General features: G+C 36.0%; 1 protein-coding gene across 1 annotated transcript in view; it reads right to left on the bottom strand.

The window, feature by feature from the left end:
* Positions 1 to 25,697, bottom strand: part of rab32a (RAB32a, member RAS oncogene family) — a 55,529-nt gene that overhangs the window by 10,807 nt on the left and 19,025 nt on the right. The window contains exon 2 of the mRNA XM_006625811.3: positions 14,355 to 14,635. Coding sequence (XP_006625874.1) covers positions 14,355 to 14,635 — 281 coding nt within the window. The remainder of the gene's footprint in view (positions 1 to 14,354; positions 14,636 to 25,697) is intronic.

Genomic DNA, 25,697 nt, shown 5'->3' with positions numbered 1-25,697 from the left:
AAAATCTGCTCTATTTGAGAGTAAAACACCTAAAAATGAACTTTTAGTCTGAGAATTGTATTCTGCTATTCAGCAACAACAAAGATGTTGGATAAATACTGACCAGTAAATCAGGTGTAGTGGTAGTGGTAGAAGTAATAATAATAATAATAATAATAATAATAATAATAATAATAATAATAATAATAATAATAATAATAATAATACCCACAGAAAGTCAGGACCTTCGTTTTATGTCTCATCTGAAGGATGGCGCCTATTTACAGTATAGTGTACCCATCACTATACTGGGGCATTAGGATCCACACAAACATAGGATGAGCGCCACTAACACCTAGTTAGTGGCCCCACTAACACCTCTTCCAGCAGCAACCTTTTCCCAGGAGGTTCCCACTCAGGTACTGACCAGACTCACACCTGCTTAGCTCCAGTGGGTTGCCAGTTGTGAGTTGCAGCTGGTGTAACATCCAAAACTCCAAAATACAATAACTGAACCCTTTAATTAGGAATATGATTGCAATTATCTTGGGGCACTGTGCTGTAGTGATGTTAAAGCACTTTAAGTTGTCTGAACATTAAATTAAATTATTATACTAAGGACTTGCTCAAAACACACAGCGGTATCTGAGGAACACAACGAATGGCCTTCCTCTTCAGGGATTATCCCGTTATGTGGCAGTGTACATGATGTGACTGTCTGACATTACATCAATTCCAAGTCATATACAGTAGATGACCAAACTGATATTTTGTTAATCTCGCTGCTCTGAATAGGCCTACATTCCTGATGTACTTATTTATTTAAAATAAAATAAGGCAATATTATTTTGCCTGGCTAAAGTGAACAAATAAATGTTTTGTTTTAGATACTTTGTCTAGGCATGTGTATGGAGTACATTCACAAAAATGCACAGTATAATTCTTGTATTTGCAAACCATTTGCTATAGTCTTTATAACATTTTAGCATAATATAAAACGTACACTAACAAATATCTTGTGTATATGTAAAGCACAGGAGTCACAAACTGATTAGCACAGGTCAATAAAGAGGGTGAGAATTTTCAGATCACAACCCCCAACGTGTAAGGATTTCTGCCAGAATATACCCGAGCAGTTGGTATAGAAAACTCCAGCCTGATACCAAGTACTGGACTATTAAAAATGCCTACTGTGGTCAAAGAGGAGATAAGCTGCCTTCTAAACTAAACAGAACTTATGATTAAACCAACCTCTCTCTCTAACCTGGATGCCACAAAATAAATGAGAGCCCATCTCCTTATTCTACTATGCATCCACTAGCAGGAGAGGCAGTATTAAACTGAGGAGTTATTCTCTAAAAGCTACAGAATAGCAATCTCTCTTAGCAAGATCCAAATACTTAGCTCCAACCGGGTCTTTTCTGATGATCTTGAACATCTGTCCTTCTTTTTTTGCTCTCCTTCTCTTGATCTGATCTGTTTCTGGACTGTTGATTGACACTTAACTAAAGTGAACTTTATGAGTACTTTAATTAGACTCTAGAACCCCTACATCTCTGCTTTGAAGCTGGAAATGTTTACACAGCCAGGTGTAACACACTTTATCTAGAGCCTTAGACACCTCCATTGTCACCTACAGTACCTCACCCTGTAAAATATAATCATATATTTCTGGATAATCCTTAAATGTGCTGTTTTAATTGTTTTTTTTTTAATTTAAAGATTCATTTATATACTGTGCAGAGTTAGGCAGGACTGTTGACAAAGTGTGCTGTGCAAATTGCACAGGATACAAGGCTTCAGTAAATGAAAAGGTTTAATCTTCCTTTGTACATGCATGCACATTTTCATAGCTGTGCAAGAATTAGACAGCTTAGCCCCAAACAGTAATTACAACATATGCATATAATAAGCATCAGAGCCTCTGCTGGTGTGTTATATGTTAACAACTTTCACCATTATTAACACAGCTTAGCTGTGTGAGAAGGAACCACAATTTTGTTCCTTAGAAAACTGTAAATCACATTGATCAGAACCTACAAAACCTGTTTTTTTGCACTACACATCGATAAATTAACAAGGCTACAAATCAGGGATTTTTGTACTACAAAATACTGCTCTTTCAGAATTATCCTAACAACCAAAGTGAAATGAGATTGACAGAAATTTACTTAGCAGTGTACAGCATGCACAGTGAGAGTTTGATGTCAGAAGTTTTGTCAGCTTTTAAGGTTAAACATTCAACCTTACAGATTGGAGCGAACCTGACCTCTTTCCTCTAATGAATCTTTCCAGTTATGAAAGGGGAATAATGTCTGAAAATAAATTAAAAACTCAATCAATTTGAAGAAGAAAATAATAAATACAATGAAGGTAATTTAGTGAACAATCTGGAAGCGTCAGCCTAGAAATAGACCAGTCTCAGATATTTGATGCAAGGTTTCTGCGTGTGACCAGGTGACACAAAGTCAAATGGGTGGAACATGGATGATATACAGTACGGATAAAGTGAAATGTCACTGAAGCAGAGACAAAGTTAGGAATACCCTATATACTGTATATACAAAATGTCCATTTTGCAGTCAATACAGTAGCTCAAGAACATGTCCTGAATAAGAATGTGTTTTTTTCAGTATATGTTTCAATACTAGATCAACATCTAAGAAAATGCAATAACAACCAATTTTATATATAATTAAAAAAACATCTGGATTTTAGGGAAAGCTAGGTAGTTCTGCCTCTTCCATGACTTCACTTTTTTCCCATTCTTCTGCAACTGTGTTAAATAACCTTTTGCTATAATTACTGTAACTGAGCATTATAGCATTATAGTCTCAATCTGCAGCTGTGCTGCAAAACACAAAGAGTTTACAGCATCATAGTAAGACTGCCAAGACCATTTCATTCTTATTGCTAACGTCAAAGATGAAGGCTGCCTCATAGACTGCTGTCTTATGAGGTTATTTGCTTCAAACAAGAAAACTGCTTTTTTTTGTTAAAGGAAGAAGTGGGAGGGGAAGAAAGAGCAAGGAATTGAGTGTCTCTTTCTATCACAGGCATGCGCTAACCAAACTGATTCTGACATTCTTGCCATATCATTACAACAGACAATGTACAATTGAGATATGAACACTGTCATTTTATGTACTTTTCTGTTTTAAATGATACACATTAGAAGTATGGAATGGTTTCATATTAAAGAAGCTCAAATGTTCTGTGAGGTCTATTTTATCACAATGTCACTCTAATCTATGAATAAGAATTATTACATCAGGAAATTAATTCCAAATTTAGGCTTCAAGTTAAATGGATAATAGGACCATGGCTTCCCCCAGGTTCTGCTTTATATTGTAGCTTTGAAAAAGAAATAGGAAACAAAACCAAAGTGCACTAATCTGAAGTTCTGAACATATTACGGTAATAATGTAATACTCTGTTACACCTGAGATATGCAACAACTAAATCATAAATGTACAGTAGCCAACTCAAACACGAAATACACCTCCTCTTCTACAAGAAGGACAGGTAAACACCCAGTGCACATTCATAGATGCACTAGAACATTTGTGTAGAAGCACTCTGGGCTGTGACCGGCACGGGGGAAAATCATAAATCAATAGGAGGCAACATATTCACTAATTTTATCTGTTCTTGATTGTTAAATACTGTATAACTAGGGGGTTACATAAATAGGTGTATTATAGACAAGATAGATGACATTTAAAACATCCCTGAAAAGAGCACCCAAAGTCTTTTTCCAAGTTTCTCGGAGTGGTGAAGTAATTTCTCTACTTGATCTGTTGTGTGGTGAGCTCTTGACACTGGGATGCAATGAGACATGCAAATGCAAGACATTTTTATGATTTAAATAATACAATTATATGCATGTTTAACTTTGTTCTCATTTCTTATTCCATGCATGTAAATCTCAATCTGAAATCTCAAACAGTATTTCATGGGTTGTCTCACTACACAGTGGATCAGGTGAAGTAAGAAATCAATCCACCAGTTTGAGAGAATCTAAAAGAGAGTCAGCATGTCAGGAAGAATGCCCTCATGTACCAGCTCTGGTATTCTTGATGGGTTTGTAGTCCAACTATCAATCGTTAAATTTCATATTCAAAGGCTTCAAACAGCATAATGAAGGAATTACATTTTGTTACAATGAGTAATTTGATTTTGAATTACTTATTGTGTTATTATTAGTTATTGTGAATTAGGCATACTTTAACTAGTTGTCATCTCTAAATACTTGTATTAACCACCTTTTAATGCTAAGTAAAGTAATTAAACTGTTCTCTCGCCACTTGTTTTTGTGCATGAAGTATCTAATTAATATTGATAAAATAATTTAAATAATTCATTTCAGAAAGAGAATGTTTTTGTGTTATACTTTAGTCAAAATCAATAATCTCCAAGCCTGGTTCTGGAGAGTCCTAAATCTTAAGTAAGTCATACAGGTCACCTGTTCCTAAAGATTGGCAACATCTGCTAGTTACAGTAGGTTAGTACAATAACTAACTTGATATTTTATTGATATAATTTCTTCATATACTATACATTTAACAGCTGTCCTATGTAAATGTTTTACAGTGGCTAAAATATTTACACTGCTAAGAATGTTTCACACTTTATTGTTTTACAATATGGAATCATAATGTATTTAAGTGGGATGTTTTGCCAATGATTGCTATAAAACTCTCTGTATGGTCAAACTGAAAACAAAATTCTACAGATCCTCCTAAATTAATTAGAAATATAAAACTTCCATATGTAATCACCCCCTTTGTTATAACTCACCTAAATAGTGTGAATCTCGAGAAACTAGTCGTTGTGTACTGTGTAATGATTTGCTGCATAGAAAACCCCAAGCCCCATTCTAAATATTTTTAATGCAGTGTAGTGTGCACCAAAATAGAAATGACCCAATTTGGTATCTGAAGCCACAGTTATACCATAATCAATCAAAAGGAAAGTCTAGTTTCAATCCTGGAAGTTGAAGGTGCTGAGAGTCTCAGGAAAGCATGAACATGATGCAGAAATATACACATGGCAAGTAACTATCAATGCCCTATCTGCTTGAGAGACATTTCTGTCTTTAAAATGTTCAAGTATTGAACTTACCATACATTAACAGTGACTGAAGCTCAAGCAGCTCAGTGCTGTTGTGAGAATTCGCAGCAGAATTCTTTTTATAATGAATTTCTCAAGCACTCCCTCTAAAAATTCTAAATGAGTTGAGCACTCTGTACCAGGGGTAATTAGATGCCATACCATCTAATCAATCCCAATGCAGGATTTATATCTAACAATCCTTACTTGCTTGATTGAAATAATAATTAATTCAATTATATAATTAAACAGCTAGTTGCATCAAAGGTGAGTTGATTGGAAGGTCTGATACATGGCTATCTGCTATAAACAGTATATATGAAGTACCTCCATTATATATTTGTATACCTTGTGGATTCTTAGTATATAGAGAAGCAGTACAGCCTATTTATATTTGAATTTTAAGGTAAACTTTTTCATTCACATTATCTAACAAAATACCTATTTATAACTTAAAATTTGTAACTTTATAAATGAAAAACAGCAAAAGCAAAAATAGGAACAGGGCTTTTCCAACTCCTCACAGACTGAAAATAAATTAGAAATGGATCCCTAGATTCTAGATAAACATTAGGCATGATAAGTTCAATTATTGTAAATTTTAGCTGTGCTATCATTTTATAATTTGAGTTTCGGACAAAAGAGCTCACACATCATGCACAGTGCCTGTCACATGGTATCTCCCAGTCAGAAACCCCAAGCATGAACGTACCATTTGTAATAAATTGTCCACCTTTGTGTGAACACTAGTATGAAAGCAGAATGGCACAGGCACAGTAGATGTTCCACATGAAGCACAGGGACATTCCTCTATGAGGTCTTTAAATCAGATCTATAGTCAGCAGTTATTTTATTCCTGCTCATTTACCCAGCTAACCTCACTGGTACAGAATTTTGACAGGAGAAAAAACTAAAAATAAAAAACTTATTACATTAGTCAGGTTAAAAAAAATCTGCCCGGTCCAGCTTTCAGTGTCCTGTCTTGATGAGTAACTATTTTCTTCCAACTGCTTTTTAACAGACTACATTCTGTAAATCACATAAGAAGAAAAAATGACCATCTACATGAGGGAACTAACATTAGTTTTGATAGAAAAAACACCATGAAATGATCCCCAAAACTGTGCAGCAGGAGCAACAGCATCACCTCTTCCCCTGATCCTGATACTGTTACCAGGGGTGCCAAACTGGCTCAACTGAAAAAACCTTTTTTTAGGTTGCCTATCAAACATCAGTGACAAGTACCGTGACACCTTTTAACACAGTGTAGATCAAATGATGCAAAATACACCACACCATAATTATTTCATTCACAGAAATGTTCTGCCAAATAATTCAATTCTAATAAGCAGAGAGTCACAGAGAAAATACACTGGCAGAGAAACAGCTAAATGCATAGGATTATTTTTTACTAAACAGAGGGCTGACAAAGAGACTTCTAAACTTGCATGTGAACAGCAAAACTCTTCATCTTTCTTTATGACAGGGTACTGTAGGTCCACCTGACCTAATTTCAGTCTATATGCATTACTTCAGAGCACCAAGGGATTACAGGCTGAGAGCATTTTTAATGTGCTTCTATGTTCCATAGAGTACAAATCTGAAAGAGACTCCTTTGACCTATTTTTGTTCAACTTAACATAAAAAAGATTTAATATTTTAGATAAAATGTAAAATGATGTTTATGCCACCCATGCAGTTTTAAACCTAAACTGAGAAGCAATTTAGACATCTCTGAAACACACAAAAAAAGAAGAGCTCATAAAAGTGCACTCATTTAGTGGAAGAGATTTACATGAATACTACTAAACTTCTCAACATTTTATTTCATCTCAAACTATTCACATCAAATATCTTGGCAACAATCACATTTTCTGGGTGTTCCATCACACAACTTTGAAATACTCAAAATGTGCCTGCATTACTGTGCCTTTTAAATGCATTTCTAGCAAAGCGAACTCTTTACCTGTGTGAAACAATTATGACAAACCCTGACCCCTGTGCTAAAGTCCTGCAATCAATTTATTTTAGCTGATAGTGAAGTTTGGATTTAAATGGTAAGCCACTGTTTAGCTTTCTGTATTTAAACAAAAAAAATATAATGACTGTAACTGCTGTCAGACCCCTCATTTCCATAATTTCACAAATGTTACCACAATCACTGTTAGTATATCCTTAATGGGTATTATTATTGCACATAATCTCTTTGAGTTGAAATGGACATCTTACATTACAATGTTTAACCTCTAAAATGACACCAGAATGGTCCTTCCAGTGGCACCCTAAAGTATCTGAATATGCTTCCCAATGCAGGGAGCTGGCATTCTTGTGCCTGACACACTTTGCTTCTAGTAAAGATTCAGTTGCAGTAGTACTGTATCACTGAAGTCCTAACTAATGAAATGTAGATACTGTTGAAAAACTAAAAATATTTAAACAGTATTTCCAAAGTTTCAATGTTGCTCATTGTCACAGCAATTAAAAAAAATATATGTTAGGTTTGATAAAGACAGGTGTAGGCACAGTTAACAAATGATATAGTAGCACAGAACAGCAGTAAAAGTGTCAATGAAAACATAGGCATCCTCTCACGAGGCACCAATAAATGTAGGGGTTTTGTGCATTAACTGGGACAATTATTAATTGTAGCAGTAAGTCACAAAATGATTCTTTGATGGCTATTAGAAAACCGACCTTGTGGGATACTCAGCAACACACACACATGGATACTAATACACGAGAATACATTTATTAATGCATAAAATGTGCAAATAAACATAACAGGTCTTATAGTGAGGAATAGCAGAATACAAAAAGTATATATTCAATCACGAAGAGTTACAAACCAAGAGGGACATACATTCGGTATACCATTCATTTAGACTATTATCGTTTCGTAAATGAACTTGGATTACAACTTCTACACTAGATACTCAAAAGCAAGTACATCACTCATAGGAATTAAATTGATATCAACTGGCGTTGAGGTAACAATTGAATTCTCGAGCTGTAATGCACAAGGTTGAATACTCATCCAATCTGTGGGGATTCAGATCTCCCGCGGACACAAAGGAACAGTGGCAGGCTGTTGCTATGTCCAATCGGTGTTCTCTGGCCCAGTGCCAGGCAGTGCTGATTTGGCTGGAGGCGTGGGAGAAGGAGGGAAAGATTTCTGCTGCGGCGCACTAGCAGTGAGCTCTCTGAAGACCGGCTAATTAGTGTTGGCTGAACTAGAAGAGTTTGTGTACATGAAAAGTGACAGCGGGTCCCAGCAGGTTACACTCTTTAGACGGGAAGAAGACCGGTTTGCTCCCGATGTAGCGCTAGTCCTGAATACTGATATTCAGCTGTCCACAGTTCAGACCTTAGTTCACTTGTTGATCAGGTGAGCGTTCGTGGTGGGTTCACGAGGCTTGCTGCTGGGCTAACCTCGGTGGATCCTTTGGTTACGCGCTGGTGACCTCTGTTCTCGACTCTTAGAACAAAGTCCTGGCACTCGGACATACTGGCTGTTACGTGATTGTCCGAGATGAGTCTGAGGATGTCCTGGAGTAGTACTGGAGGAGCCCTGTGCTGCCTGTTTTATCTGTAGGAACTAAGGTCGGTCATTGGTTTAAAGTTCCGCGGGCATTCGAGACCCACGTGGGGTTACCCTGCCCTACCAGTTCCTGATTGGCTGATCGAGGTGGATGATGAGTAACAACGCACACTGACTTTAGGGTTGTAAACCTTGGGATGAGACTCTCCCTTGGAATCTCCCAGACAGTAAGGCGTCAGAGATGACCATTTATTAGGGTTGCTGGAGAATCTCAGCATTGGGAGCTGCTCCTTATCAGGAAACTATCAGCTAGAAAAACACCTTAAATATGAACCAAATGAAATGGCCTCTCTGTATCCAGCACCACTGAGATAAGAGACAGAGAGACTGGCAAGGGAGCAGCAAACTTAATTCCTGTATTTTTAATAAGCCTTTCCACTACAAAAGCAAAAAAATACATAAAAGTGTGACTATTTTTATTTAATTTTTAAATAAGCAAGGAATTCAGTGGCCCAATTAACTGGCCTTATGGTATGCAGCAAGACTGTTAGAATGACAAAAGTGCCCATATTTTTATTTAATTTTTAAATAAGCAAGGAATTCAGTGGCCCAATTAACTGGCCTTATGGTATGCAGCAAGACTGTTAGAATGACAAAAGTGCCCAGGTGATTTTCAAAAGTATTTAAACTAAAGTATTTAAAGCAAAGGCCTGCACAGAACAGGAACGCCAAAGTGACTGTGGCATCATTTCAAATCTTGGGCCCTATGACGTGTTCAACACATGGATATGTCATATTTGTGACATGTAGCATTCACTTCTTAAAACCTTGTTTTCACAGAACAAGAAATAAGCATGATCAAATTGATACCCGTACAAGGGAAACTCCAAATCTTTATGGTGGAAAAAATGGTTAATTAAAGGAGTTTTGGAGATTTTGAAAATAACATTGGTTTTGTATTCTCAGGTGCATAACCTATACATTGATGAAACTAAAGCTGTGGTGAACAATTACTGTACCTTCCACATACAGTATCTCTTTGGAAAAGAAGTGCCCTTGGTTGCTGTGTAAGGATCATGTAGAAAAAAAAAAGCTTTTTCTACAATCAGAACAGAACCAAGGTCAGGTAAGATGTTAATTTAAAAATTATTTTCACCCCACAATTTTTTTAAGCACAATTGTGGTATTAAATAAAACAAGAATACCAACAAAATCTCACCCCCTAACATGTAAGATTGCTTATACTTTCTCTAAATAAAAAGGGAGTGCACTATATTAAAATTAATCAAATTTTAACAGACGTTTGTTGAAACACTGTACATCAAAACAGTGAGCACATTCTTTTTCTTCTGTAGGTTTCCAGAAGAGGGCTGCTGAATACTAAAGGATCAGGGATGACAAGCAGAAACAAGGAAACTGGGATGACTTAAGCAAAGAAAATAGCAGAACGGTTTGTAAAAATCAAACGGCTGAAAATGGTCTTTGGTACAAGCCATGTTTAAAGTTTTATGTATTCCTTTTTCAGGTAGGCTATGAACTAGGAATGTGAACTCTCCTGTAGCAGGTTAATGTTAATCTTCACAAAATATTGATATTATCTTAAAACCTTCATTTTGTGACGCCCGGCATCCCTCCCTAGAGGGCGGTCCACTACTCCTGTGATTAAGCTCCCCAGGTGTACCTTCTTAGGTGTATTATTTTAAAGCTCCTCCAGTCCTTGGGGCTCATCATTAGGGTAAGGATGTCGCGAGGCCCGCTTAGCACCAGGAAACCCTCCGTCTCCTGAGGGCATAGGCCTCATCCCTTACACTTCCTGCTTCCTGAGCCTGGGGTCTGGAGGATCTCACCCAGTCACCCTTGGACCTCTGTTCGTGTTTTTCCCCCTTCCCGAGGGATTTTAACCTTGTCGTGTCCCAGGATGGATTACTCGCCACAAGACTCCTGGACTGTGCCCTGACCTGACTTTGGAGCCATTTGGATTTGGATGCTGTTCTTTGTCTCCCCCGTTCACTGTCTCATGGGCTATCACTATTATGTTTAGCACTATTAAACCCCTGTGTGTTTCCTTTTTCCACGCCTCCTGTTTTCTCCAGCTCTTACCGCATCACATAGGGTCTACTACAAGACCTGACATGGATCTCAGTCCGTGGCCGTAACAATTTGACCACCCAAAAAATAGCAATGCATTTATTGGGCCACAAACTTATCATGGCAACCTGCTGCTAAAATAATGCCACTATGAACATCAAATTTTAAATTTCAGACAAATCTACCATGAATCCCTTAAACGTTGTAGGTCATTGGAATATGCACTGAATAAAGTGATAATGAGACACATTTGATTAACTTTCCTTTTTCAGTTAGGTACATATTCTTACATGTAACACATGTAATAAACTTAATAAACAGTATTAAAAAAAGTAAATTCAGTAATCAAAATCACATTTAGGTGTTATTTAGGTGTTAAATGAGCAAAACAATTCTAAATGATTTTCTAGTCAAGCACAACAAATCACTGTAGAAGTCATTAAATTGCAGAAATTGCTGGAGTGGCTAGACGGAATCTAATCTGACCAAATCAAGTAGATGATCAGCATCAGTGAAAAATTACTTTATATAACTCTTTAAATTAATTTGGAAGGAAATGTTCTTCCATCCATTCATCCATTTTCTACACTACTTTACTCAGTACAGGGTCACAGGGGGAGCTGAAACAATGGATGCAAGGCAGGATGTGATGCCAATAATTTTGGGGGTGACTATACAGTACATACAGTATAAAAAGGATGGCCAACCCTGGTCCTGGAGAGTAACAATCCACATGAAATCTTAATGCACCTGAACTACGTTTCACAGATCACCCCTAAATCATCAATTTGTAAAGATGATTAGTCTTGATCATATAAGCAAGTGATTTATTCAATGAAGTAGTTCACAGATCATGCAAATCTCAACACCCCATACAGCAGCTTTCAAAGACCATACATGGCAACTGAGGTCTGAAGTGAACCAATAAATTTACTAAACTGATGAAGCTTTACATGTTCCAAGTCTTTACAAATTGTTGATTTAAGGCTGAATTGTGGCTCTCTGGGACCAGGACTGGCCATCCCTGACATACACATAATGACAAATGTATACAATAAATACATTACTGTAAATACAATTAACAAGTAAAAGTTAGAATCTCTTGGTAGGCTTATTTCATCAAGAAACTGGAAGAGCAGCTCTCTCCATAATCAGCTTTAGCTACAAATACATCTAGAGAATTAATTGCGATTTAGAACTCAAATTGTTTCAATCAATGATCACAAAGCACCTGTTCTGTATTAGTAGCATCTGAAGATCTAAAATATAAAAAGTTTATATTGCTTTTCCTGAAGTCCAGTCAGAAGTCCAGAGTACTACTCATCACATAGTCATGCTGACCTTAGTTCTTAGTTACATTCTGAGGATGAATTAAGACAGACACACATAGAGCAATATTTAATTATTTTAATGCTGAAATGGATTTGTATCTCAATATCAAGCATAAACGCCATAAGGGAACATAAAATTTAAAATGGCTTTTTTGTTTTTCTCAATTTTATTTGACAGAAATGACTAATATATTAAAGGAATCATGAAAATAAATATAAATAGGACTTTTGTTAAGGTCGGCATCTGGGGTGAGGGAGTGGTTGCATAGTAAAATTAAGCTATAGGCAATCAAACCTAATTGTTAGAGCCCTGAGTAATCTTCAATATTGCAAAAATTTCTGCTGCTACAAAATTTGGTTGCAGCTATATTTTTTATCACCAGGACTGTACTGCAAAACACAAAACAGCTGCAAGCATTATCTCAGCATTTAGAGATTTGTTGTGAAACAATTTGTCTAAGGGTGTGAAACAACTGACAATGTGTCCCCTGTACTTTACTGTTGGTTGGACAAATGTAACTGTTCTGGTTGACAATGTGGTGCACTTTAAATTCACAAAGTATGAATATAAAACATCAAGGTAGCTTTATCCTGCTTATATTCAGGGGTTAATTAAAAAATATTTAAGTAAACTACACCCCATTCCTTTTACATGCAAATAGACAACACATGTCAATACCAATTAAAATGATAAAACAAAATAGGAAGAGGAGACAGATAAAACAGTTTATTGAGAGTGAAAACACTGAGAATCATGAAGTGTGACAAAATTTGAATCTTGTGTGCAGAAACAGCATTGTTTCTGAACAGTAAACAATCTGAAAAAAAATCCTAGACAGCTGCTGTCCTGCTAAAGGATGACAATCATTTTTTACATGAATGTACAGTACAGTTACATTAAAGAGCTTCAGAATGTACATAATAATGCTACAAAATGTTTGTTTTTATAGTTTAAGCTCTCTTTTACATTCTGATTTCATTTTAAAGAGAACGTCATTAGATGTGATGAATTACTACAATTAAAGTTGTATAGTTACTTCGATGTTTTCTATCTTTGCCCAAAATTGAACTACAATGCTTCAAGACCTTTTCCACAATAGGGTTCCACCGGTTGTCTTAAACCTCAAGGCTGAGAATTTTTTGCACTCCTGAACTCTGTTCACAAATGACTGTGTGTCTCCACTGACGATTGTATAAATAAGTTCAACTTTGTCAATAAAACCAGTGTTGTGGTACTAATTCATACTGAAGATAAATCTTGAGTACAAAGAAGATGCAATGGTGAACTTGTGCTCAAATAATGTGAAGCTCAATTCAAGAAAACCTAAAGAAGTTATTGTTGATAACACAAAAGAAAAGACACCAGTGTAATAAATGGTTGGAGCATCAAAGCTGCTAATGAATGCAAGTTTCTGTGCATCAACATCTCTAATCTCAAGTTGAATAACATAATTTATACCATTGTAAAGAAAGCACAACAGAAAATATTTTTCTTAAAAAGTGGAAAAGATTGTAGGTCAAGTTAGCATTTTAAAATACATTGCAAATACAGTGTGGTTCAGAAGTGCATCAAAATGTGTCTCTAACAACTCTAAATCTATCATCAGGAGGTTTTTTTAATCAGATTCACCATGTTCTAGACATTATAGATCTTTTAAAGCAACTGTCATGTATTTCATAAAATGTTTAGATTCCACAGCGATTTAAACATAATATCATGGTGGACCTTATATATTGCTCACATCCAAAAAAGGCCCCATAGTCAAAATGTTGTGTTTTTTTTCTTCTCTTTTCAGCATGGAATAAACCTATTACTTGTTTGTTATATATTGTAATTTGTCACTGTACTGTATGTGCAATAGATTTGTATAAAGTGTGATATATTATTTGTGTACGAGTTGAATAATGAATTGACTTATCTGCAAACTCACAACAAAAACTCTTTTTCTTCTTTGTCACTTGGCAGTGATGTACTCGTACCGAGCTTATAACACCTTTCTATTCTCACACACCATATGTTAATTTGATGACCTTGATGATCAGTTTGAGTGCACTGCACATGAATGAAAGCCCTTACTGTAAGGCTTAAAAATATGCAGTATTTTCTCTCATGCAAGTTTCACAATTGAAAACAATTGAAAAGCTATTAAATTATATACTTTTGAAAGATTATGTGCATGTCCTTCAAGCCTTTATTACTTGCACAGCTCTTATTCTAACCTATAATTCCTCTTGAAAACACAATGCGTGCCTTATTTTAAAGCCCACACACACTACTGTAACTAGCTCTAACTAGCATCTCTTACCTTTGCTGAGGTTTCAAACCAACCCAAGAAGCCAGACTCTTTGCAAAAATTGTCCATGAGGGTGAAGTTGTCAGTGGTGCTGTCTTTCTTCTGGTCACACTTATTGGCAAGCAGCACAGCAGGGATAGGATTCCCATTGGTCAGCTTCACCTTGCTGTCCAGGTCGTGTTTCCACTTGGAGACTGCCTCGAAGGTGGACCCTCTTGTGACATCAAAGACAACAAATGCTCCAACTGCTTCTTTGTAGTACACCCTGGTCATGTTACCAAACCGTTCCTGACCTGAAAAAAAGGGGCAGAATTTTAATGAAACATAATTAACATAACATAATTTAATATAACAAAAACCTCCTAAATTTCAGGAGAAAAATAAACTTTAAATTTTACCTAAGCAGTGCAATTTGTTTGTCCTTTCTCCAAATGTGCCTGCTCTGTACCTGATCTGTAATTTTCATTTGTACCATGAAGTCAAGAGGCATCTCTAACAATAAACAGCATCTAACCCTTTCAAATTTATAGGCTCATTACAAATTAGGAAAAGTCTGCAAAAAATATTAAGTTACATCTCAGCACTATCATCTGTATATAATGCTTCACAAACATGCTCCCAGAAAAAGATCCTTAGATCATGTCTTGCAAAGCAGGGAGAACTGGGATCATTAGGCTTCATTTCCAATCTATGATGTCACTCTCTGCTGTCTAAATGTGGAGCAAAGCTCTCTCTTGTTTTTTGGAAAACCTTGGTCTAAGGGACATTTCACAGCGAGATCCACTTTCATCTAGGAAAATTCCAGTCCAAGCAAATTAAACTATTTGATTTTTTTAACTAATTATTTTTCTTTACATAAATCTGTTTCTCCTACAGTTGTCATCATCTTGGCAATTCTGTAGTTTGTAGAACAGGCTGAACAGTCACCTGAAAAGTTGTAAATGGAGTTAAGTTTTCCAGGAATCTCCTGCAAATCAAATGTCATACCTGAATGACATTTACTGAGTCTATTAGTATTAACAATACAGATTAACTTTCAACACCTGAGACACCAAGAGACAACTAATGTTGGAACGTTGGAACTGGCATCCAATCTTGGTAACTGAACTGAGATAAAGCATAGTAGGGCTTCTCAAACACTTAATTAGGTTCTGCATGAATTGTAAGGAGCTCACGAAATTTTACCATGAAAAAAAATAAGCAATGATGATGCAATATTCTAAAGGCTTTTATTTCTTTGTAATAAAAGCTACTCAACTACTCTTTGCAAGAAAGGGAAAGAAGACACCATAGTATTATGACAGCACAATGTTTGTACTATAAATCATCTAATAAGGAATTCTTAAGATGATGGGATCCATGTGCACCCTTTGGACTGCCAAATTAGTCAATTTAATGTAACAAAATAATAAAATCTGAAATGTAAGCTTTAGTAGATTTGACTTCTATTTTTTAAATTAAAATACAGATTTGTAAAAAAAATATATAGTAGGTACATCTGCAGCTTTCTTGTTGTTTAATAGACTTTCAAAAATTGTAGAATCAACTTATATATGTTCCATCATGTTAAATATTCAGCTGTATATAATGCATATTTCTGTCGCAGGCTCCTTTAATGGGACGATCAAGAATCTGCTATGTAAATCTGTCCACATAAACAAATTCACACTCAAGCACTTGCAGGAACAGCAAGCTTCTAAAAGAACAGGCAGAAATAATTAGTCACACTCTCACTCCAGGTAGTAAAGCTGGCAGAACTTCTTACAGGATGTCTTTGAATATTAAAAAATAGGCATGACAGCATTCTGTCTCTACAGCACAAAACAAAGGCACGGTTGGTTAAAAGTGTGGTGTGAACCTAAAATAATGTGTGAATGTATGACAACATACAGTACAGTTCTTACTTTGTAAACTGGTTTTGATTTTCCTTGCAGTGTGTAGGAAACCACATCTTACACATATCTACTTTTACCACTGTAAAAATATGAAAGGGGATTAAACTGCATTTTGAATTGTTCTTGACACATGTTTTAACACAGTTAATCTTTTCAGTTTGTATTGTATACAGCACACTTTGTAACTCAGGAAAAGGAATTTGTTGACAAAAATTAAATCTACACAAACCAGACATTTTTATTAATGGAGATGGAATAAAAACACTCCCAGCAGTGTTTTAAGTTGAATTTTATTTACATTCTTTGAAAAAGCATAACCTGAATGTTTGTGGAGGAGTGGTATAAGATAAATATGTGATCTTGTAAAATGAAGAATACTAGCTGAGGAACAGAAATATCGAGTGAAAAGCATTTAAAAGATATTCAGATATAGAATATATGGCCTGAAAAGGACAAACAGAGCACTGTTCTTGACTGCACAGCTGATGTTAAAGTGGAAGCTCAGCAGTTCATGTGATCATCAGCATTTGTATGTGGTAGAGATTAGGAAGAAAGCATAGAAGAGAAGGAAGTTTACTTCTCACTATGGAAACATAGAGTCTAATAGAATCTTACTGAATTCTAGAAACATACTGTATGTATTAAAGGGCATATTTTCCTCAGCAAAACTGACTTCAAGTGTTTTTTCAGACAAATCAGTAGGACTATCTTGCTAAATATTTTGGAGGCTCACTTGTAAATGAAAGCCTTATTTTAAAAAAATATAATGATCTTAAAACACGGACAAACCCAAAATTGATTAAATAGGACATACAACATGTTTTGAAACTGATACAAACTGGCTCTCCAGCTCAGATCTCTGTGGAACTGTTACATGAGGAGATTGACAGGGAGAGAAAATGAAGAATGCCTCTAGTAGAGATCACCCTAGGAGGCTGTCACAATGTCACTGTTCTTGCACTAACAAAACACTCCAGCTATACTATTGTACTTTTTATTAGGCAAGAGGCAACCCAAAGCGCTCCATCATGGGACACTCCCAAAAGGCACAGTTACAGTGCCTTGCGAAAGTATTCGGCCCCCTTGAACTTTTCAACCTTTTGCCACATTTCAGGCTTCAAACATAAAGATATAAATTTTTTATTTTATGTGAAGAATCACCAACAAGTGGGACACAATTGTGAAGTGGAACGAAATCTATTGGATTTTTGAAACTTTTTTAACTAATAAAAAAATGAAAAGTGGGGCGTGCAAAATTATTCGGCCCCTTTACTTTCAGTGCAGCAAACTCACTCCAGAAGTTCAGCTAGGATCTCTGAATGATCCAATGTTGTCCTAAATGACTGATGGTGATAAATAGAATCCACCTGTGTGTAATCAAGTCTCTGTATAAATGCACCTGCTCTGTGATAGTCTCAAGGTTCTGTTGAAAGCGCAGAGAGCATCATGAAGACCAAGGAACACACCAGGCAGGTCCGTAATACTGTTGTGGAGAAGTTTAAAGCCGGATTTGGATACAAAAAGATTTCCCAAGCTTCAAACATCCCAAGGAGCACTGTGCAAGCGATCATCTTGAAATGGAAGGAGTATCAGACCACTGCAAATCTACCAAGACCTGGCCGTCCCTCTAAACTTTCAGCTCAGACAAGGAGAAGACTGATCAGAGATGCAGCCAAGAGGCCCATGATCACTCTGGATGAACTGCAGAAAACTACAGCTGAGGTGGGAGAGTCTGTCCATAGGACAACAATCAGTCTTACACTGCACAAATCTGGCCTTTATGGAAGAGTGGCAAGAAGAAAGCCATTTCTCAAAGATATCCATAAAAAGTCTCGTCTAAAGTTTGCCACAAGCCACCTGGGAGACACCCCAAACATGTGGAAGAAGGTGCTCTGGTCAGATGAAACCAAAACCGAACTTTTTGCCCACAATGCAAAACGATATGTTTGGCGTAAAAGCAACACAGCTCATCACCCTCAACACACCATCCCCACTGTCAAACATGGTGGTGGCAGCATCATGGTTTGGGCCTGCTTTTCTTCAGCAGGGACAGGGAAGATGGTTAAAATTGAGGGGAAGATGGATGCAGCCAAATACAGGACCATTCTGGATGAAAACCTGTTGGAGTCTGCAAAAGACCTGAAACTGGGACGGAGATTTATCTTCCAACAAGACAATGATCCCAAACATACAGCAAAATCTACAAAGGAATGGTTCACAAATAAACGTATCCAGGTGTTTGAATGGCCAAGTCAAAGTCCAGACCTGAATCCAATCGAGAATCTGTGGAAAGAGCTGAAAACTGCTGTTCACAAACGCTCTCCATCCAACCTCACTGAGCTCGAGCTGTTTTGCAAGGAAGAATGGGCAAGAATTTCAGTCTCTCGATGTGCAAAACTGATAGAGACATACCCCAAGCGACTTGCAGCTGTAATCGCAGCAAAAGGTGGCTCTACAAAATATTAACGCAAGGGGGCCGAATAATTTTGCACGCCCCACTTTTCATTTTTTTATTAGTTAAAAAAGTTTCAAAAATCCAATAGATTTCGTTCCACTTCACAATTGTGTCCCACTTGTTGGTGATTCTTCACATAAAATAAAAAATTTATATCTTTATGTTTGAAGCCTGAAATGTGGCAAAAGGTTGAAAAGTTCAAGGGGGCCGAATACTTTCGCAAGGCACTGTAGGTGCATTTAAGCCAGGGCTAGTAAGAAGGGTGAAGACCTCCTACAATCCTCTGTGTTCAAAAATGGCTCAGCCTGTGGCCTCCTTATTAAGCTTGGCTTCATTTTGTCTTTCTTCTTGCAACAAGACTTAACATGTGATGTTAATACAAATGTTCATGGATTAGGAAGGAAACCTGTAATATAGGCTCTTTTTCATTTTAGAGAAATTAAATATTAGTCATTGATTTAAAACAATGGAATACTTTGAATCTTCATAATAATATCAATTAGGACTTTTGTCCCTTTTTAAGAAAATAAATGAAAGGAAAGGCTTTCAATGGCTAATTAATCAGACTGGTTTACACAAAATGTATATATTAATGTTCTGGTCTTCCTTTATTAGGACCTCCATAATGCTAAGCTGCTTTAAAGTTCATCTCACTTCTGCAGTCATCTTGCTATAGGCCACTGCTCATAATCCCAGATGTAATAACTGTTTGGGGCTGGAAGAAAACACAAAACTACTCATTGCTGGTCAACAAACATCATCTTGGTCAGGAAACCCTTCTTTTAAATATGTATACAACAAATATACTGTTACAAAAATTAGGGAAGAAAATAACCTATGCCAAGAACTGTTATGAAAGAGTGTTAGGGGGCCGATAAAATTATAAGAGAATATCAAATTAATATCCCAATAAAATAAGAATCAGGTCCTGAGATCAGTTTGCTTTGCAAGCAAGTTACTTAATTCTGCACTACAACATGATAATGCAATATGGACCAGGCAGCAATCGCAGACAGCATAAACTATTTTACAATAAATTACACCACTACACAAACACACAATGTTTACAAATATATGCAGATACTACACTTCTGTGCGTGTCGGAGCAATATAGACATAGAAAATGCAAATTTCTGACTCTAATCCAAACAAAAAACGCCTCAATGGGTGAAGGGACAACTTTTGTCCTATTAAATGAAAGTATCTTAGCCAGGACTAAATCCAGCTTTTTAAATGTTTGTGCACAATTTAATGGGAACTGATTTCCCTATTTTAAACCTCAGGACTAACCAAGAACAGATGCTTTCAGCCTGAGGATACCACAATCTAGGACATTAGAATTTCTTCTAATAAGACAGCATACCTCTTTTATGAAGACTATGGTTCTCTTCCAGTATTCAGATTACCTGTACAGAATGTGGTATTAAGGATGATAAAAGTATAAAAAACTCTTTTGGTTTAAGATTAATTCACTACCTAAGATGCTGCTGTTGCCTTCCTTTCCTCCTTTAATTCTCACTTTCCTCCTCTTTGATTTTTACTGTCTTTCTGTATATCTTACTCTGAGACCTAGCCATTCCTAAGATCCACCCCTTTGAAGGCTGACATAATGACCACTAGTACTAGTATTTTTCGTTGTAATGATCTAACAGTGAATTAGATTAATCTGAGATAATCACACCTTTCATCATCTGTATCTTTTGCCATGTTTACTTGCCATCAAGGTCCAACCACAGCTCTGTAAATACAGCAAAGCAATGCTCAAACAGTATGCTGTAGAATCAGATATCAATAAAGGAAGCACAAACATCTACTGTAGATAACCCCCCATCTGTTACAATATAAATCTGTACAACTTATTTCTTAAAGACTGTTGCAACAATACTGAGGTTCAAATATTTCTTGTTAAGTTCATTTTCAAGATTGGATTTTAGTGATATGTTAGAGAACAGTTTGCTACAAAAATTTTAAAGCTAAACTCACATTTTGCCAGCTAACCATATCTTTTCATACTGGCAAAAAAAGAAATGCACACAGATCTTCAATGAGCACTGACACAAATGTGGGAGTGAATGGAACATGGAATGGTTTTTATATACAGTAGAGTGCCATCCCCAGCCAGACCAGTTTTTAACTTAGTTAATCAGAATTTACCACTAGGTTCCCAGTACCCAGTAATCTTACTCAGATTAAATTCTGAGTATGCTGTACCTTTCAAAAGTGGAGCTGGTAGAACTCAGCCACATAATTGCTCTTTATTATCCTACTAAATTTAGTCTGCACCAAAAGGAGGTTAATTCATAGAGGACAAGACACAGAAGAGAACAACTTCTTACTGTAACTGTAGTTTAGTTTTAGAATGTCATTCTAAATATTAAAACTATGCAAAGCATTGCTATTAAAATTATTAATAGACCCTACAGAAACAGTGGGGGACCGTTAGTGATAGTCTATTGTGAATTCCAATAAGCAGAAATTCTTATATTTCCATCTTGAGGAAAACCTACATAACTGATATTAAAATTATTTAATGTTAAAACACATGCTCACACAACATAAGAACACTTGCAGAGAATTAAATACTTTGCTGCTTAAGGAAATTCATGGCACACATTATGAAAAACCTCATTATGCAACAACTGTGTTGCAATGGGACAATGTTCATGAAACATGTTGCTGTGCCTTCTTGCATGAAAAATGCAGTGCAGATAGACACATGAGACTGCAGTTCCAGAATTTTAAACAAACTGACATCCCTCATTGCTGCTAAGGCAGAGGACAAAGCAAAGAAATTACATAACTGACCTCAACAGATGATTCAAACTGTCACTAGAAAACTGTTGTGAAACAGTGAATTTTACACAAAATAAAAGACAAAATAAACTGAAACAGATATTCTGACCAGATTTGTCTTATTTCCATTCAGTGGTTGCCTTAAAACTTTGAAACCAGTCAATACTATCATTTCAAGATTTTGCACAGAAGAAAGGCTACAAATAAAAAGCTGTTTGGCCCACCTTTCTCATTTAAAAGTAAGTATTTTAGTCATCTAAGGGTCTCTCTGGTCTCTAACCATTCTCTGGGGGATCACAGGATCCTGGCTTGAGCAGTGTGATTGGGCTGTTTGTTTCAGACACACACCCCTCTCCTGTTTTCATTCTTAAGCCTATTTCCTCATAATTGTGTACTCAGACAGCATGTTCCATGCTTGTTTCTAAGAAGAAAAACATAAATGTTGTATTTATACCATACTGTACAGATGCAGCCACTTAGAACATGCAGTATTTCTTCCAAATGCATTACTTGCAGTGCCACGCGTTGTGTTATCCAATTCACTAGCCAAAGATGATCAGTAAGTGGCTCTTGTGGTGCATTAGATGTTAGTGAAACAATTGCTTCATTTAATCTTTATCTCTTCTGTGAATGTTTAAATACGCTTAATATGGAATTTTACAAATAAAGTGAAATTTTAGTAGCTGAGCAAAAAATTATCAGAACCATAACATCTCTGAACATCATAAACAATATTAATTTAAGGAACATAAATATATTATACACACAGTACTGTATATGGCTGATAGAGGTAGCTAAAAAATAACACAACAGTAATCCAGTTTCTTCATAAACATTTTATGCATCAAAGTCTTTAACTCGGTCACTTACTGTGGTTATTTTGTGGTACTGTGGTAAGTTTTGACGTACTCATTCTAACTATACTCATATACTTTATAAGAAGCTGTGATGTTTAGCCTCTTCTATGAATACTTGCTCTTGTTATTGTTGTAAACATAATAGTACTTTTATCCTATAATACTTTTTTCCATTAATATCATATAGCTGGTAATAGTAGCGTATTCCACTTTCTTCTTAAGCATCTGCATCAATTTCTTTGATCTGTTCACTTGTGATTATTTTGGAAACATTTTAATGTGTTTCAGCTAGTGTACAGTATGTTAGTGAGTGATGCTTTGGTACAGTGGGGGTAAGTGTGTTCCTATCACCCTGAAGGTCACGTTTCCGATTCCCAGTCAAGGGATCTAATTTTATTTTTAACAAAGATTCTTTCTAAATAAAATAGTAAATAATATGTACACTATATTAAAATTTTTATTATTTTATACATCACAACATGTTAAATATTAAAATGGTATTAATTAATGAGAGTATAATAACATCACTGATCATTATTAACAACAATAATTTAATATTAAATATAAATATTCCAATTTAAATGCAATGCGTACTATATTTAATGTTAATATGAATGAATGATGTTAAGCATTGTGTTAATTACCACGTTAATCTGGCCGTGTTTTCAGAGCACAACGTCATTTAAGGGTTGTTGTGGTGATTATCATTAGATCACAGGACCTGTCTTATGCCTGCTCTAAGTGTTTCAGAATCCTAGGTCACATAGTTTGGGTCTTGTGTTTACAACAGTGCCTAAGGTTTAGTTGGGTGATGTTCTCCCAGAATATGTACATGATTGACTGGAGGTTCGGGCAACCCTCCAAAATCATAATTTTTGTCAGAGAGTTTCTCAATTTCTCCATGAACATGTGTCATAATAACTTTTTGATATAATTTGTCATTATTTCAACCAAAACAATTGTCCTTGATACTTCACATAAATTTTCCCAACAGTAAGAATTTTTTTCATAGAAAGAACTAGAGTTATGTAAAAATAATAGCGAGACTGAAGCTGCTTTCAAAAATTCCAAGGAAATCGGGAAATACAAAAGCAAAGCTGTGTGGCAGTAACAAGCTGTGAACATTAGAACATTAGCTGTGAATACAGGCTGCTCACCAGCAACACAATAAAATGGTATTCAGGACATCTTGGTTTTTGAAAAGCCCTATTGCCCCATAATTTTATTACCAATTACAATAGACATAAATTGGCCAATTTTATCCTATACATTTTGTATGGGATAAAACAGAACTTCACAAAAATCTTGAATTGAGCTTAAATCAAGACAGATACCTAACACACTATTCTCTCCTCAAACTGCTAATTAGGTTGTAGGTTGTAGGTTGTTTTGTTACACAGTGTAGGTGGGGACTTGCTTGGAAGCCTCCAAAACTGCTGAATGTTTTCTAGTATAAATTAGGCTTTTCCACCAGTTGTCAAAATTCTATCAATGATTTCCTTTAAGGTGGAGAGATGCAAAAAGTCACAGCACAGTTCAGTGCAGATTTGAAATGTTTTATGACAAAGGCCTCCAAAAAGCAGTGCAAAGAGTTTTGTCTCCTCAAATCTGTAACTCTAAAGCCAAATTGATAACTCTCCTTTTGAACAGCAAGGAGCAAGTAACTTTCTATGCTACCATGTTATGTTAGCAAAAAAGGAAATATTTGGAAAGGATATACTGTACAATATACTGTACATGAACATTAGCACAGGAGGGATAACTTCAGACATTTAAAATCATTGCCCAGAGAACAGATATGATCTACTGAGAAAAAAAATCAGCTGTTTTTTAAAAGTAAAGGGAAAAAACATTTTAAATAAAAGTGAAAAAGTGCAGAATGACGGCAAGATAGTGTTTTTGCAACACTTTTGAGCTGGTTAAGGCGGGTAAATTTCAGCCACAGGCTGCAGAGAAACTGAATGCAGCAATGATGAAAGCACACATGGGACAAATTATTAAATCACCACTCACATGAAGAATTCTTGTGTTCAGTTCAGTTTTGCTTTTGCTGCTATTGAAGTGGCTGACTGCATAAAATTTGTAAGCTTTAAAACTGAAGTGATACCTGCCAAAATTTCTCTTTGATTGTTAGGAAGAGAGCAAAAAGGAAGGCACCAATGCTTGTCCTTATGTAAATCTCTGAAAAGCTTTGTAGCAAATGATTTACACTACAAAAAGGAATCCACTCACTATTTGAACCAGAATATTTGTAACAACACAATCCCCCCTTTTCTATTCCACCAAAGTCTTATTAAACCTTAGTAATAAATACAGTAATAGCAATAACCGGAACAAAAATGGAAGACACTGAATGTAATAGCTTATATAGCCCTCAAAGGAAATTATGAAAATAGAAAATGTTTTTTCTGTAGAAGTTTTGGCCAGGCATGTTTGTTGCCACAACACTAGTACAGTCCAAATCCTGGGAAGTTGTCGACGTGGAGATCACGTCGATCATTAAATTGTGATATTTCAATGAATCTGGAGAATCGTGTTCATTCCTTATTCATCCCTGCAATGCATACTGTAACTTACACTTACAGTACATCATTTATCTAAGGGAGGCACAACAAGTGACTTCTACACAATTCTATTCAAACACATAGTATTTATGGAGCACAGGCTGAAGGATCCAGACATTTATAGTGTGAGCCTAGATCATACCACCAGCCAAATATGAATGTGATCACCAGAGCTTTCGGGCAACCACTTTGTCCTGTGAAATGCTAAATTCCTGCTAGTCTGCAGTGACACCAATGAGACACACTGTTCTTATATTGGGGACTTCTCGTGTCAGACACCGTGGAGCTTGCAGACTTGGTAAATGACTAATGTGTCTGCAGGTGGGAGCGTCTGCACGTCTCAGTCTCTCAAACAGGCGCAGAAGTCACGTCGTAAAAAACAACCAATTAATCCAAATTGTGTGTGTACATAAAGACGAGAATATCTGATGATTTCTAATTTAAAATGGCCTTTTTCACTAACTACTAACACTAAATTGTGTGCAGAACAGAAAAAGAAAGGATGTAATTATCCTGCTACTGCTACACCAAATTACCTAGACTTTATCCTAAAGCTATATCATATAAAGGTACAGTTCCCTCCAAATTCACTGATACTTCTGACAAAACAGGAACAAAAAACATTGTATTACAGAATGAGTTAACAATTGGATAATGTTGTGATATAAAAATATAATAGTGTAATAGTACTGCAGAGAGAAAAAATATATTTATCATAACTGAATTCCAGAGGATGAGAGGGTAACATTTATTCCCACCTGTTAATATTCTGAAATATGTACACCACTATG

Source organism: Lepisosteus oculatus, chromosome 2 (genome assembly GCF_040954835.1).
Source record: "Lepisosteus oculatus isolate fLepOcu1 chromosome 2, fLepOcu1.hap2, whole genome shotgun sequence".
Taxonomy (NCBI): Eukaryota; Metazoa; Chordata; class Actinopteri; order Semionotiformes; family Lepisosteidae; genus Lepisosteus; species Lepisosteus oculatus.
The sequence above is the reverse complement of the archived record's forward strand: the minus strand, read 5'-3'. Positions and strand labels throughout refer to the sequence as shown.